The sequence below is a fragment of the Colius striatus genome, chromosome 2, assembly GCF_028858725.1.
Source record: "Colius striatus isolate bColStr4 chromosome 2, bColStr4.1.hap1, whole genome shotgun sequence".
In the NCBI taxonomy this organism is placed as follows: Eukaryota; Metazoa; Chordata; class Aves; order Coliiformes; family Coliidae; genus Colius; species Colius striatus.
In genome coordinates this window covers 65,820,761-65,833,238 of record NC_084760.1, presented here as the reverse complement: position 1 = coordinate 65,833,238, position 12,478 = coordinate 65,820,761, and the positions used below count along the sequence as shown (strand labels likewise).

Below are 12,478 nucleotides of genomic sequence, written 5' to 3'. Positions count from 1 at the left end.
AGAAAGAAAGAAACAAATAAAGAAAGAAAGAAAGAAAGAGAAAGAAAGACGAAAGAGAGGAAGGAAGGAAGGAAGGAAGGAAGGAAGGAAGGAAGGAAGGAAGGAAGGAAGGAAGGAAGGAAGGAAAGTTGGTTTTACTGTAGCATTGCTGAGGTGTTGTCTGAAAGTGTGTTGAGGTGGCTTCTCATCCAGTACCTGCAGAGACTGTAAACTGCCCTCAGGAGCAGGGGAGCCCTTGGGAAAGCAGGTGCCCCTGGCCCTGTCTGCAGGGCCTGTCCCATGGGTCAGTCGTCAGGGCTTAGAAGCTTTCTTGGAGGACAAAGTGCTGCGTGGTGGGGGTCACTCCTCTACTGGGATGAAGGTGTCTGTGCCTGTGCATCACTCCAGTAGGCCCTACTGAAACAGGGTACAGCGAGTAGGGCTGCTGTGGCTCCTGGATGGGTTTTCCTGGCTGGAAACACCAGTTGCTTTGGGATGCTCAGGCTGGAGGACCTCTCTGATGGTACAGGATCTGATGTGGAGCTCAGGGCTGGGGCTCTTCCATCCCTGGGGCTCCAGCCAATCCCACACCCACAGATCTCAGACCCACACAAAAGCTCACACAACTTTGCCCTAGATAGAGTCCCCAAGAGCCCCACTCCAGTGGTCCCTGCATCAAAGAGTAATCAGGGATGTGTTAAGCAGAACTCTGTCATTTGGCTGTCACATTTGAAGGTGTGTCCTTTCCAGGAGCTCCAGATCCAACCCCCAAAGTTAAATCTTGGTCTCAATGAAACTAACGGTGAAAGGCCTCTCAATTTCTCCTGGCCAGTGCTTTGCTCTCTGGGAGGAAGGTAGGAACCTTAGAGAATAGTTATACCATTTGAGAGGCCTCTTCACATGGGCAAACAGCTCTTGGTGCTCAGCCCCAGCAGCCCGTGCAGCCACTCCAGCCCAGTGACAGTTCTGCTACAAGGACATGCTCAGGGAGGAAGGCACCAAGTACGTTTCCACTGCCTTTCATTTAAAAAAGCACATTAACCTGCAGGTGTGAGGTAGAAGAAGGTGCCCTGGGATGCTGTCAGACCCCCCCAAGGACATGCTGTGCTCAGAGACTTTTCAGGGCAGTTTTGTGGATTTTCTTCTGTTTCTTTTGCTTCCCCCGCCCCATCCTCTCTTTTATTTCATTTCCACTGGGGGAAGAGAGAGAGAGAACACAAGATAAAAGTAAGAAGTTTGTGGGGGAGGCTAAGGCCGTGACACGTTTTTCATTTTAAGTCAATGACTGACACAGAATAAAGCCCTTTTTTTTAAGGAAAAAAAACCCAAAGCGAACACAAAAAAGGAGAAGGGCTTGTCATTAAGAAAAATAAAACCAACAACTTTCTCTGCCTGCTGCCGCCCCGAGGGTAGCTCCAGCCTCTTCCCTCCGCGGGCCGCCCCGGGGGGGCCCGGGCGCAGCCTCCCGTGGCGGCGGGACCCGCAGCCGCGGCATCCGCGGGGTCGCCGCCGGCGGAGCGGAGCGGAGGGGAGCGGAGCGGTAGCGGGCAGCGGGCAGACACCAACGGCAGCGGCGGCGCTCCTCTCCTCTTCTTCTTCTTTTTTTTTTTTTTTTTTTTTTCATTTTCAGACGTTAAATTCTTTTGCAAACATTCATGCCTTAGGAAGGGCAGGAACAAAGCTCAGCTGCTCAACCGGTCGGACAGGTAAGCAGACTTGTTGACACCGTTATGTTTGCAGCACGCATGCTCCTTCCCAAGTTTCCTGGTGCATTTTTCTATTCCACCTTATGAAACTTTCCTCCCCCCCCCCCGACTCCCCTTCCCCTCCCCGCGCCTCGGCGGCTCTGCCCGGTGCGTGCGGTCCCGCTCCCCGCGGACGGCAGCGCAGCGCCCGCGCCCCGCCGGGCTGCGGGCGGGCGGCGGGCTGAGAGCCGCCGCTCTGCTCCGCTCCGCTTCCCTCCGCGCCCCGCCGTGACGAGCCGTGCCCCCTGCCCTCGCCATGCCCAGAGCCTTCCTGGTGAAGCGCCGGAGCCCGCAGCCGGCGGTGCGCAGCTGGGATGGGCTGCCCGACGAGGAGAGAGCCGACACTTACATCCCAGGTACGGCGCCGACGGGCTCTCTCCGCCGGTACCGCTCGCCGCCGGCGGCACGAAGGAAGGGGGGGGGGTCCCCGCCAGACCCCATCCCTCGCCCCGCTCCCCGCGTGCTGTGGAGGGGCGCGTTCGGGAGACGGCTTTGCCGGCCCGGGGGAGCCCCGAGGGGACGGGCGGGCCGCGCTAAGCGGGATGTGCGTGTGCGTGTGTGTGTGTGTGTATGTTTCGGGGGTGCCGAAACCCAGCCGCGCGGGCTGCCGTGTACCGGTCTTGCCGGGCCATGCCGCCTCCATGCCTGGCACCATCTCCCACCCCAGGGAGCCGCCGGGCATGGCGGGGGCTGTGCGTGTCCGGGAAGGTGGGAAACATTGTTTGCATGAGAAAGGTGGCGGGGAGTGAGGGGCTGGGTTGTGAGTGGGAAGGAGAAGAAAGGACCCGGGGCGGGGGGGGGGAGATGTACTCCTGGCCTCCCCCTCCCCTCCTCCTTCTGCTCTTGCCCGGGGTATAACGGGAAGGCGGCGGAGCTGGCTTGTTTGAACTTTGGGACCGTTCGTGTTTGAGTTTCCGATTGCAGCGTGAGCCGGGGATCCTCCCCCGCCGCCCGCGGCCCGCCCGCAGGTTAAACACCGGGGCTCGCCGCCGCCTCCCCTCTGGCCACGGCTCCATGGTCACCCCTCTTTATCACATCTCGCCCCCTTTCCCCAATGCAGGCGGGATCGGCTGCGTGCTGCTGGGCTACGAGGACAGCTGCAGCCTTGAGAGTAGCGGGAGCAGCGGGACCCGGGACGCAGAGCCCAGCGACTCCCCGACACCCCAGCCCGCCCCTGGCGACCTGGGCACGGCTGGGGGAATGCTACTGGACCTGGCCGTCAAGCGGCCCGTGGTCAGGTCGAAAATCAAGGTAACCACCCGCTGCCCCCGCCGACTCTTCCCCTGGTGATGGGGTGACCCCAGGGCCCGGCTGCCAGCGGGGGATGCTGGGTGACAGCAGTCCCTCGGCATCTCGCTCCTGGAGGTGGCAGCACCCATCCCACACACAGATGGAGGCCCCCAAGAGCAGCTCACCGGAGGATGGCAGGGCAAAACCTCACAAGCGATGCACCGTAATCTTCCAGTGCCCTTTGCCTTCCCTTATCCCTGCCTGGGACATGCCGCCCCTGACCTGCTTGGCTCCAGTCCCGCAGGAGCTCTGAACCCAGCCAGGAAGGACCAGCCCTGGCAGCTGGGAGTCATGCCCCACGGTGCGTGGGTGGATCTCGTTCCTTAGCGTGGGGCCTCCTTAAAAGGCTGCCTTCTAGGCTGGAGTCAAGCCTTTGCTGAGGTGGGGGGCTGTGGTGAACCTTCCCTGCCCCCCTTGACTTATCAAGATAGCAGCTAGGAAAAGGTCTTCCTCCAAAGCTGTGAAAGGCCATTGCCACCTTGAGGTGGACCAGCAGGTTTGGGTGAAACAAAGCAATTATCTGTCCATTAACTTTGCTGAGGAGCCTCTGTGCTGCACAGGCAGGATCTCCTGCTGTCTGTGTGTCCCCTGGGCAGTGTCTACCGAGCAAAGCAGCCATTTCCCTCTCAAGGCTGAGAAGGCAAATGGTCCACATGGGCTCTTTGTGGTACCACAGAACCTCAACTGAGCTCCCAAAGCACAGTTGGTGATGCAGATGGGGAGGGGAAGACCATGTTGATCCCTGGACACCCAGGGTTCCCCTCAGCAGAGGTGAAGCCAGGCTACCCCCTGTGATGTGTTTACGGGAGGAGATGTGTTTTACCGGTGGCTAGTTAACACCTCGTTAAACCCTGGCCCTTGCTTTGCTGGATGGATCTGTACAAACTCCCCCTGTCTGCTGGGATAACAGGCCTTTGGGCCACCACCTTATTGCTCTCATGATTAACACTTAAGTTTTCACCTACCTGTTGCCCCAGCTTACAGCCCAGCCTACATCCCAGTTGTCTCCCCCTCTGGTTTCACACCTTGTGATTTCACAGCTGCCTTTTTGTTTCAACTTTTCTTTACAATTTGGGTAGTATTTCTGCAGTAGTAAGTACAGGAGGAAGATCGGGGAAAGGAAATAAATGGCACTTCAGGAAACAGAAACACCAAACATAGTTCTGTCTTTATGACCAGCTTGTCCCTCTGCTGTTTGACTTTAACCTGGCCTGTTGGCGACTGTCACAGCAAAACCTCCTTTTGGCAGAGTTGGGTTTGCTCAGCCTGCCATAGAAACTCTCCCAAAGCATCTGGGACATGTGGGCACAGTGCCACTCTGATGGCTTTCCCCAGTGCTGAGCAGGAGGGTGTCTGCTTCCCCATGAGCCAGGGGGCTGATGGGGACACGTTTGCATCTGCCCAGACATTAAAGCTGAGGAACTGCTCTTCCCAAGAGCTGAATCATCATTGTCTCCCTTAGTCAAGTTAGGTCATGGTGGTGATGCAATATTTTTGGTGTTAGTAGCAGAGAGTGAGGAGATTAACCCCTAATGATGCTCTGCCCTTAATTAATGAGCCAGGGAGACCAAGGGGAGGAGATTAATGCCATTGTTTTGGTCTCTGCTTAGTCAGCACAAAGTGCAGTTTGATTTATCTCACCAAACCTACCTTTTTGGGCTTTTTTCACTGCTAGCTGGTTTGTGAGGGACTCACAGCAGCGGAAAGGCACCACATGGGTATGACTTTCTTACACCCAGGAGGGCCTCCTGTCCCCATCCAGGATATAGCCGAGTGTAGGAGTAAACACACGTGTGTGACCCCATGGAGATATGTTCGTAGCCTAGGCCCACGTGTGTATGGAGCTAGCTGGATGAAGGACCCTGCCTCTGGAACACCGTTTTAACCACTGCATCCAAGCTGACCAGACACATGAAGTCTCCCTCTTGACTGCAATGGAAGCATGAAGGTTTTCCCCAGCAAGGGCCTCCCAAATTCTTTCAGTTTCCATTTTAAATGGAAACCCAAGAGTTTTTCATGCCACAATAAGCCATCCCTCCTTATTTTGTTTGTTTCCTGATGGTCTTTGCCATCTCAGTGTCTACTCACTCAGTCCTCTTCCCTTCCTCAGTTCACCACTGGCACCTGCAATGATGCTACGATGCATAGCTGCGAACTGTGTGGCAAAGGCTTTCGCCTGCAGCGGATGCTCAACCGTCACATCAAGTGTCACAGTCAGGTGAAGAGACACTTGTGCACCTTCTGTGGAAAGGGCTTCAACGACACCTTTGATCTGAAAAGACATGTCCGGACCCATACAGGTGAGAACGTGTTTCCCAGGGACTTGCAGGCAGCTCTGGATAGCGGGAGGTGGAAGATGGGGTGGTGAGATGGAACAAGGAGAAGGAGAGGGTGAGGATGATCTGGAAAGACAGTAATCCAAACCCCAGGTAAACAGCATTTGCAAAAAATAGCAGGGACGTGGTGAAGGAAAGACATGAGTATGGGCAGTTAAAAGTCCCAGGGCTGATGAAATCTGAGAACTAGTGAAATCCATGTGAAGCAGTATGGGTGCATGAGCTGCCATCTTGATCTGGTGTAGACACAGCCATGTGCTGCCATGCCTGGGTCAGAGAGGCTGGGATAACCCACCCAGGATAATCTACCCAGGATAATCCACACAAGATAACTCAACACACATTACTGGGACTGGGACATCTTATGAGGAAAGGCTATGAGATTTGGGGCTGTTTAGCCTGGAGAAGACCAAGGGAGGACCTTATCATCACTTAGGGACCTTATCAACTGGGGTGGACGTCAGAAGGGTGGGGTGACACTTTTTTCTTGTAGCGTCCAGAGACAGGAAAAGGGGTAATGGACATAAACTGTGATGCCAGATTTCTGGAACACAAAAAGTTCTACTTGAACACAGGGAAAAACTTCTTTAGTATTGAGGTGAGGGAACCCTGGCACAGGCTGCCCAGGGAGGGTGTGGAGGCTCCTTCTCTGGAGATTTCCAAACCCTCCTGGACACGTTCCTGTGTGACCTGATGGAGGGGAACCTGCTTCAGCAGGAGGTTGGGCTGTATGATCTCTAGGGTTTCCCTTCCAACCCCAGCCATCCTGTGACTCTATGATTACCAGTCCAGCATGTACCGGTGAGCAGAGGCAAGCTGTAGATACTTTGCCCTCTAGAGGCAACGAGCAGTAGTTTCTCAGGTTTTTTTTGCCGTTGTGAACCTTCCCTGCTGCCTGTCCCTTGGGATGGGGTTACGGTTTGGCTTTGACATCGTCTGGTGAAACCAGAGTGCGGTTCAGGGAAGCCTTCAGCTTCTTTAGGGAAACTAGGAAACACGTCCGACTTGTGCTAACCCTGTGTGCCCCATCCCTGCCTGCTTTGGGCTACCAGCTCCTCCAGCCTCCTTTCAGAGCTGTTTCCCTCTGCACATCCGGCCACCAGCCTAAACCATCTGTACTCACTTGTGCAGGTCACAGCATGGGTTGAAAACCAGGATCAGTGGGTTGAAAATCTTCTGACAGTGGTTCCTGCTCCGAATTGAGGTGGGGTTTAAATAAATTGCCTTTAATCTGGGCTAGTTCCCTCCTCCCTGCTTGCATCTACACTGGGTATACAGGCACAATGGAGATTGCTCTGATTTAAGTCCATGATGGCACTGGAAGAAAGAAAAATCATCCACTTCCCTGCTTGTCTCACTCTTGTTCCCATGTGGCTTCCCTGAGCTAGAGGGATGTGCTTTCTGAGGCTGCTCTGCTAGAGGTGAAGCAGCTCTGTTGGTAGTCAGGAGTTCTTTCTCAACAGTCAGCCTCACTAAAACAATGCCATCCACTTTGATGGGGAAGCATTGGCCAGAGCAAGCGTTTTGGGCTGTTTTGGTTTGTTTACAAAGCTTTCATGTGGAAAGGAAAGCTGCTGGCCACGAGCAAGGAGCTGCCGCTGGGGTAGGACTGAAGTGTGGAGTCAGTGCTGCTGAAAGAATTGATTTTTCAACCTATCTCCTCACCCTTTGAGATTCAGAAACTAAATTTAAGAGAGTCTCTGTTCAGGAGCTAAATATATTTTTCTATATAGTTATATATATATGTGCTGTGGCAAGTAGGGTGGAATGTTCTATGCAGGATTGGAGCCAGTTTTGCAAAACTCTGTAAGAGAGGGGGGATCTTTGTACGGGACAGGAATGAAAACCTACTGTCCTGGAAACGTGAATCTTACTGTTAGATTGTCCCCAAATTTGCTAGAAGAAATCTGGCATCACTATTTCTCTGCTCCAGTGTGAAGCCAGGATGGACACTCAGATGTAGTGTATTTGCCCGTTGCCTTGACTCATGGTGAGGATGCAGGCTGGTTTCAGCAGCAGGACCAGTCACCTATTGACATGTGTCTTTTCCAGGATGAAATATGGCATCTCCGAAAGTGATGGCTTTTTCTTTGTCAAAGTTGATTGCCGTTGAGGAAAGCTGGGCTGTAATTGAGTGTTAAAAAGAAGACAAACGGTCTGGGAGTGGTAGGGTGGGCTTAGTTTTGTAGCTACAGGTGCTTTGGTGAATGTCAGTATTGCAGTGGAAATTGTTGTGCAGTGCTTGTAACCCAATGTGCAGCAATAGGGTAGTGCCAGAGAGGGTGAAAACCAGACTAGCTTCATGGTATAAGCAGACTTCAATACTAAAAAGTAACTGATATACACAGGAACATAGTATTTTAAAAGGAATCTTAAGTAGTGGAGAGGTTCCCACACTGTGCCAAACCTGGCACTACCTGTCTTATGCTTGTGTGCGTGCCTGTGGAGCAATGTCGGCAGCAGGAAACAAGGATACGGAAGGCTTAAGTTGTCTTCAGAGGAGCATGAAACTGCACTCAAAGTATCATTTGTAAAAGATACATTTTTGTGTGTGAATGATACTGATGATTTGGAATTAGTCTTCAACTGTAGTTTAATGTAACTGGAGCATCCTCACAGCAGTAGGCTTTTAAGAACCTTCAGGTTTAAGCCAGCACACAGGGATGATTTCCTTTCCCAAGATTTGCAAAAATGCAGTTAAGATGCTGCTTACTGGAATGCCTGATTACCTGATTAGTTTCTATTTCTGGCAGAAAGATCAGCAACTGAGTGGTGAACTTAGCTCGATGATTAGAGTCACAGCTGTCTGTGAAGACGTGTGTGCTTTGCTGTTTCTTGCCTGGCTCACTGTAGCTCTGACCTTCCCCACACTCATGTTTCACCTTTCATCAGGAAAAGAGAGAGATTTGGTAACTCCTTGCATCAGTTTCAAGTTTGGGCTTTGCTTGAAAACTTACCGAGCTAGTCTAGTAAGTAAAATCACAAGTGGTTTAGGTTTGGGGGTTTTTTTGACAAGTATCACCAAACCCTCAGCTATTTGTTATTCAAATACTGGAGGGTTGCTGTGACAGCAGTGGTGATTGGTGGTAAAAAGGGATACTCTCCACTGCCCCGTGTTTTGGGAATGTTGGTTTTCTGTACTGAATGAAACTGTACAGGCATTCAAATTACATGCCAGCCCACCTTCTCTCTCCTCTGGAGACACACGTATGTTATTAATTTTATCTTGACACATTTCTCTTCTAGAATCACAGAATCCCAGAATGGTAGGGGTTGGAAGGGACCTCTAGAGATCATCCAGCCCAATCCCCTGCTAAGGCAGGTTCCCCTCCATCAGGTCACACAGGAATGTATCCAGGCGGGTTTGGAAACCTCCAGAGGAGCCTCCACACCCTCCCTGGGCAGCCTGTGCCAGGGCTCCCTCACCTCAACACCAAAGAACCTTTCTCTCGTGTTTAAGTGGAACTTTTTGTGTTCCAGCTTATGTCCATTACTCCTTGTCCTGGCACTAGACACTACAGGAAAAAGTGTCACCCCATCCTTCTGACATCCACCTTGTAGGCACTTATAAGTGTTAATGAGGCCCCATTCAGTCTTCTGTTTTCCAGGCTAAACAGCCCCAGGTCTTGCAGCCTTTCCTTGTAAGAAAGGTGTTGCAGATCCCTGAAACTTCTAGAACATGAGCTTGTAATCTCAGTCATCACCTTTCTATTCTCTTGAGAACACTCTTGCTCCTTTAAATGCTGTGACTGCTGTATTTTGACATTGTGCTGTCCTTCATCAAAGGCTCATTAAGCTCAGCTCCCTGAAAAAGAAAAATTAACACCTAGCAAGATATAATATTTCATTCATTGAAAAAAACAAAATTAAAGGTTAGCTGAAACTGATGGTTTTACCTAATCACAGGACTTCAAAAAAGCTGGGGGTTAAAGGGGTCAGTTTTACGAGAGTTGATAATGGCTGCTTCTTTACGACTTGTTACCTCTGTGTCTGCCTATGCCTTCTTGAAGTGCTTCTAGGTTATCTAGGCCTAAATATATCACAGAATTATAGATGCATTTTGGTTGGAAAAGACCTTTAAGATCAGCCAATCCAACCATTCACCTCATGCTGCCAAGCCCACCACTAACCCATGTCCCTCAGTGCCTCATCTATGCATCTTTTCAGTATCTCCAGGGATGAGGACTCCACCACCTCCCTGGGGAGCCTGGGACAGTGTCTAACCACCCCCTCAGTGAAGTTCTTCCTAGTCTTCAATATAAACCTCCCCTGGTGCAACTTGAGGCCATTTCCTCTTGTCCTGTCATTCATAACTGGGGAGAAGAGACCTATCCTCACCTCTCTACAAACTCCTTTCATGTAGTTGTAGAGAGTGATCATGAATATCAACCCATTCCTGAAAATTTTAGCTTGAAAGTAAGATGTTTTATTTAGCCAGATCCTTGGTCTGGTAGCTCCCTGCCACTAAGCATGTGACATGCCAGAGCTTCACTTTTTCACTGGTTCCTGTAAGGAACATTAACTCAGAATGGTCATGGCTATCCTTTAACATTCCAGGGATTCGTCCTTACAAATGTGAGGTTTGCAACAAAGCCTTCACCCAGCGCTGTTCCCTGGAGTCCCACCTGAAAAAGATCCACGGCGTGCAGCAGCAATATGCTTACAAACAGAGGCGAGATAAACTTTACGTGTGTGAAGACTGCGGCTACACAGGCCCCACGCAGGAGGACCTGTACCTGCACGTCAGCAACGTGCACCCCGGCAGTGCCTTCCTGAAAAAAACCTCCAAAAAACTGGCAGCGGTTTTGCAAAACAAACTGAGCCCTGTTCTGCAGAGGAACTCGAAAGATGGTGACAAAGATGAGTGATGTGCTGGAGTACAGTGGTCTAAAGGAATGAAGTTTACATGTAAGACTATATATATATATATATAAAATTTTTTAAAAACCCTACGATTTTAAAAGAAATCCCTGAAATGAAGGGGATGCTTTGGGTAATGGGACTCTTTTGATGTTGGTAGGACCTCAACTTGAAAGACATATTCCCATTAATGATGCAAACACCAGACTTTTTGACTTGGTCAAAACCTGCTCCACCCCCTCGCCTCCACCCCGGGAAAACTTGGAAGAAACCGTCACCTCTTGGATGGGCTATTTACTGAATTGACATTCACACAGAATCTCAAGGGCTGGTAGGGACCTATCATCTAATTCAACCCTCCTGCCAGAGCAGAACCACCTAGAGTAGGTCACACAGGAACTCATCCAGGTGGATTTGGAATGTCCCCAGAGGAGACTCCACAACCCATCTGGGCAGCCTGTTCCAGTCAGTGCTTCCTCACCTGAACAAGGAAGAAATTCTTCCTTTTAGTTGTTTGGAACCTCTTATGTTCCAGCTTGTACCCGTTGCCCCTTGTCCTATCATTGGACATCACTGAGAACAGCCTGGCTCCATCCTCCTGACACCTGCCCTTTACATATTTGTAAACATTCAGGCAGGCAACCTATTTTCTGTTTCAGCTCCACCACAGGTCTGAGTGCTCCCTGACAAATCAGTTCAACTTTCCCCCACTGTATTTTGTAAAGATAATAACATTCACCTCCCCAACAAAAGCCTTTTGAAAAGTGTGGGTGGAAAGCACCCATGTGAGTACACTGTTCTATGCAAAATGAATTAAAATGGTCTTACAAACAGGGGTATGTTGTATCAGTTAAAACCCGCAAATCACCTCAGCTCTGCCCACTGTGTAGTTGGTGGGAAATATGATCTCAGGTGAGCTGAAACTATTTTTAAAGGATGGAGAACTTTTCTATTTCCTCCCAAACACTGTCTGCTAACGAATGACATCATTCCAGGGCAGACTTACAGTCATGTTTTTTAGGTACTTGAAACTGTGAAGTTTTATCATATTTAGATTTAAGTGTAGCCTTAACCCTGATGTTCCTGGCCTTGTCACGTTCACTTTGAGGATCATTACCACATCCTTTTAACATGCATCGATGTCAACCCAGAAACCCAAAGAAAACACTTTAATGACTTGAAGATATGTATTTTCTGTCCTGATGAAATGCAATTTTGTGTGTATTTTATGGTGTGTGTGTGTGTTTTATCTTTTAAATGCCCAAGTGCCTGTTCACTAATACAAGAGTGCAGTGCAATGCCATGAAAAGGGAGATTGAGCCAGTCTTTGCCACACAAGATCAGTGCAAAATTGTAGGCATGAATCTGGCCTCTCATCTGTCACCACTGTTGGTTCAAAAGGATCCTCCTGAGACTCATGCTACAAGGGAAGGAGGTGGGATGATGGTGAGGGACTGATACTATGTCTCTGTACTTTTGGACTTCCCCAACAGTCCTGCTGCAGCTCCTGTTGACCCTGGACAACCAAGAGGATACTACCAAGTGTGAATTTAGGGATTTAAAATACAGAGGAGAGAGATGCTCATGTAACTCCTGTTGTTGAAGCTGCCTGATACTTTAAGACTCCAGAAGTTTCTGCAGCCTTTATTGGGCACCTGGGTGTCTCTATTAGGAGTGACAGGGTGGGGTGGTGACTTCCTCAGCAACCACAAGGTACTCTGGTCCAAATGCATGTTATTCATCTGTCTCTCAACTTAATAGACACAGCTGCTAAACAGGTTTTACATCCATTTAAATGCATAATAATTCATGGATTTCATTTGTAGATTCCAAAAATTAATGTAGTCCTCCAAATAAAGCTGTATGTTTGGGAAAGGTATTCTGTACCTTTCACATTGAAAGACCAGCTGAAAAGTAACTCACCCAAAATACAGTCATAACCAGGGCCTTCATAGTCATGACTACTAAAACAAGATTCTGAGCATCTCTGTAAGTACGTTAAAAATCTGGTTTGTACAGGCATCTGCTTGAGCTTTTGTGGGAAAAAGTTTCTAGGGATTTTAAAGCATTTCTAATGGTGTTAATATTTAATTCAGCACAACTTTTGATGCCTAGGACCTTGAAAATGAGGATAATAAAGTGACACTACTGTGTAAAGAAGCAGCTTCTCAGCCTGTGTAACAGGAGAGTTTACAGAATACTTCAATAACTGGGAAGTCTGTGGAAGAGAAAGCATCTGAAGAAATTGGAAGAACTTTACTTTGCAAC

The 12,478-nt window shown here is 49.8% G+C and overlaps 1 protein-coding gene across 2 annotated transcripts; it reads left to right on the top strand.

Moving 5' to 3' along the window:
• The first annotated feature begins 1,644 nt into the window (after window positions 1-1,644).
• OVOL2 (ovo like zinc finger 2) lies at window positions 1,645-12,320 on the top strand. 2 transcript variants are annotated; one of them, XM_061989981.1, is made up of 4 exons: window positions 1,645-1,685; window positions 2,785-2,975; window positions 5,125-5,314; window positions 9,908-12,320. In XM_061989981.1, the coding sequence occupies exons 2-4, from the start codon at window positions 2,925-2,927 to the stop codon at window positions 10,216-10,218; spliced, it is 552 nt and encodes a 183-aa protein (XP_061845965.1). In that variant the 5' UTR covers window positions 1,645-1,685; window positions 2,785-2,924; the 3' UTR covers window positions 10,219-12,320. The 2 variants fall into 2 exon arrangements, with proteins under 2 accessions (XP_061845965.1, XP_061845964.1); XM_061989980.1 differs by lacking the exon at window positions 1,645-1,685 and adding an exon at window positions 1,898-2,080.
• Window positions 12,321-12,478: the final 158 nt, after the last annotated feature.

Coding starts and splice junctions, on each gene's coding strand:
- OVOL2 (XM_061989980.1), top strand. CDS start 1,981: ATGCCCAGAGCCTTCCTGGTGAAGCGCCGGAGCCCGCAGCCGGCGGTG. Junction 2,081..2,784: donor AGCCGACACTTACATCCCAG/GTACGGCGCCGA, acceptor TCCCCAATGCAG/GCGGGATCGGCTGCGTGCTG. Junction 5,315..9,907: donor ACATGTCCGGACCCATACAG/GTGAGAACGTGT, acceptor TTAACATTCCAG/GGATTCGTCCTTACAAATGT.